The sequence below is a fragment of the Trypanosoma equiperdum genome, assembly GCF_001457755.1.
Source record: "Trypanosoma equiperdum strain OVI genome assembly, contig: ctg_1579, whole genome shotgun sequence".
NCBI classification, from domain to species: domain Eukaryota; phylum Euglenozoa; class Kinetoplastea; order Trypanosomatida; family Trypanosomatidae; genus Trypanosoma; species Trypanosoma equiperdum.
The window spans coordinates 15,658-17,831 of record NW_027123592.1 but is presented as its reverse complement, the minus strand read 5'-3'; the positions used below and the strand labels follow the sequence as shown (position 1 = coordinate 17,831).

General features: G+C 45.4%; 1 protein-coding gene and 1 pseudogene across 2 annotated transcripts; both read right to left on the bottom strand.

The window, feature by feature from the left end:
* Nucleotides 1-855: 855 nt before the first annotated feature.
* Nucleotides 856-1,380, bottom strand: TEOVI_000863700 (uncharacterized protein; the record flags this gene model as incomplete). The annotated part of the gene is made up of 1 exon (XM_067222186.1): nt 856-1,380. One exon carries the CDS (start codon nt 1,378-1,380, stop codon nt 856-858), a length of 525 nt encoding a protein of 174 aa, XP_067078287.1.
* A 256-nt stretch (nt 1,381-1,636) lies between these two features.
* Nucleotides 1,637-2,170, bottom strand: TEOVI_000863600:pseudogene (annotated as a pseudogene). The gene has a single exon. A coding segment is annotated over exon 1 (534 nt).
* Between the last annotated feature and the right edge of the window lie 4 nt (nt 2,171-2,174).

Sequence of the window (2,174 nt, the reverse complement as noted above, 5' to 3'; positions counted from 1 at the left end):
TGTTTCTTGGTTTGCTTTTTCTGCTTCTTTTTGTTTGCCTCTCTCACTCAATGTGCATCTTTTTTCTCATTCTTTTGCTTCGGCGTCCCATTTGCAGGGTGGTTTGCACTCTGTGTTTTTGTTTATCCTATTGCATTTTTCTTCGGCTTCTTCTTGGTTTTGTTTATTGTTTTCTGCTGCTACTGCTGCACCTGGCGCTTTTTGGGATTGCTGCTGTATAGCCATTGCATTCAGCTGCAGGAGGTTTGTTAGGCTTTCATTGAGATTGGTTAATTGAATCTCTGCCTGCAAAGTAGTGCGTTGCTCATCCTTTAGTTCCTGTTGCTTTTGAGCTGCTTTATCAAGAGCACTTAGCCACGCTGGCTCACGTATTGTGTTTGCCGCACTCACAAACGTTACACACGGACCTGTCCCGCCAGTGTCAACGCCGTCGCAGTTGTCCGCTGCTGCTCCGTTGTTGACGTGCCCTATGTAGCCTACCGCTTAGCCGTTTCCTTTCGGTTCGTATAGCATCGCCCTAATCCTGCTTACGGCCTGTGCTATGTCTGGCGTTGCTGTGGAGCGGTCGTTATTGCCTGCCGCTTTGCAGTGTTCTTCTATCTGTGACCACGCTGCCAGCGGCTTGCCTGTGTCTGCGAAGTCCTGCGTTGCCGCCTGGGTTTTGTAGCACGCCGCTGCGTTGGCGCTGGAACTGTCCGAGGCGCAAAGACACGTTAGGGTTTCCGCTATTGAATTTTTGCTTGACGAGCTGCTTTTGAAGTTTGTGCCGCAGTGCGTTTCCCCGCTGCTGCCCTCGCCGGTCAGCTTTAGATTGCTTTTGTCCGCGCTGGGCCCGTATATTGCTTCCTCTAAGGCCTACTCGATTGCGGCGGCCGCGTCGGCTTTTTCTAAATAGTCTTTGGCTTGGTCCGCTAGAGTTTTCATTAGTTTAACAGTTTTGTTTATTTGCATGTGCAGTGGGCTCGCCGGCTGCGCCGCGAGCTTGAGTTTCTGTTTTTCTTCTGGAGCTAAATTTTTTAGGTAGTTGGCTGCCTCTTGACACTGTGCCTTTGAGCTTCCCTTGCACTTGTCAGGAATCTCAGAGTCCCCCGCCGCCGCGCTTCCTGATGTGGTTGTTTTGTCTGCCATTTTTGCAATTGCGGAGGGCTCGCTTAGAATTAAAGCTATGTGTTGTGTTCTAAGAGCCGCATCCTTCGCTGCCGCAGACGGCTTGTTCTTACTTTGGAGCTTTGTGGCAGCCAGCACCACGTTGTATAGCAGTCCAAATGTTTGTCTGTTTTCACCTTTGGTCGCGGCTGCCGCTTCAGTGGCTGCCGCGTACGTTATAAGCAGCAATGCTACCGCCACTGCCGCTTTAGTTGGCCTTTGGTCCAATCGCATCTCAGTTTGTGTCTAGTGCGTTTCTTTCAGCCTGGATCCGTAGGTAAAAGTGTGAGAAAGATGACGGTTGTTGGTTTTTCCGGCATGTTTTTGGAGTACTTCGCCTTTAAAAGCTTATGGTGAGCCAGCTGTTCTGGTGCTCGTTATTTTTGACAAAATAACTTCACCTTGGACGTTTTGGGACGTCTCTTCGGCTTAATAAATCCGGTGGTCCATTGGAATTGCGCCTCAGGTGAAGCCTTTGGTGCGGTTTCATTGTAATACTGTCGCAAACAATACGGTTGTCATTCACTTCCATAGATCGCATTAAAATTCTTTTCACATGCATTACATAATGACAATCTTGCAGATCCACTGTTAATAACCCCTCAATTTTCAATTTATTTATTATAACTTCCACGACCATAATATCTTCATTAAGTGCTCTAAAATCAATATATGTTTCAAAATTTCTGAATTTAATTTCTGACTTTACTAATTTTATCAAAAGCTCATAATCAACAATTTCCTTAACTACATCCCTTTATAGTGTGGAAGCATACCCAATGGTATGCCATGTAATTTCATTACTAAAATCTTTATAATATCCAACTGCTCTCCCCGTATTCAATTTTTCTGGTGGAAACACCTCCATACATTTTAGATACAATGGCACCTTCATGAAAATATCATCATCTGTTTTCATTATATAGGAAATAGTTAGTTTAAATATTTCAATTGCGAATTTAAACCACATGTATGTTTTTCTACTCACAGTGAGCTCTACCTCCCAACCCCAATTGCCAGCATCTCTA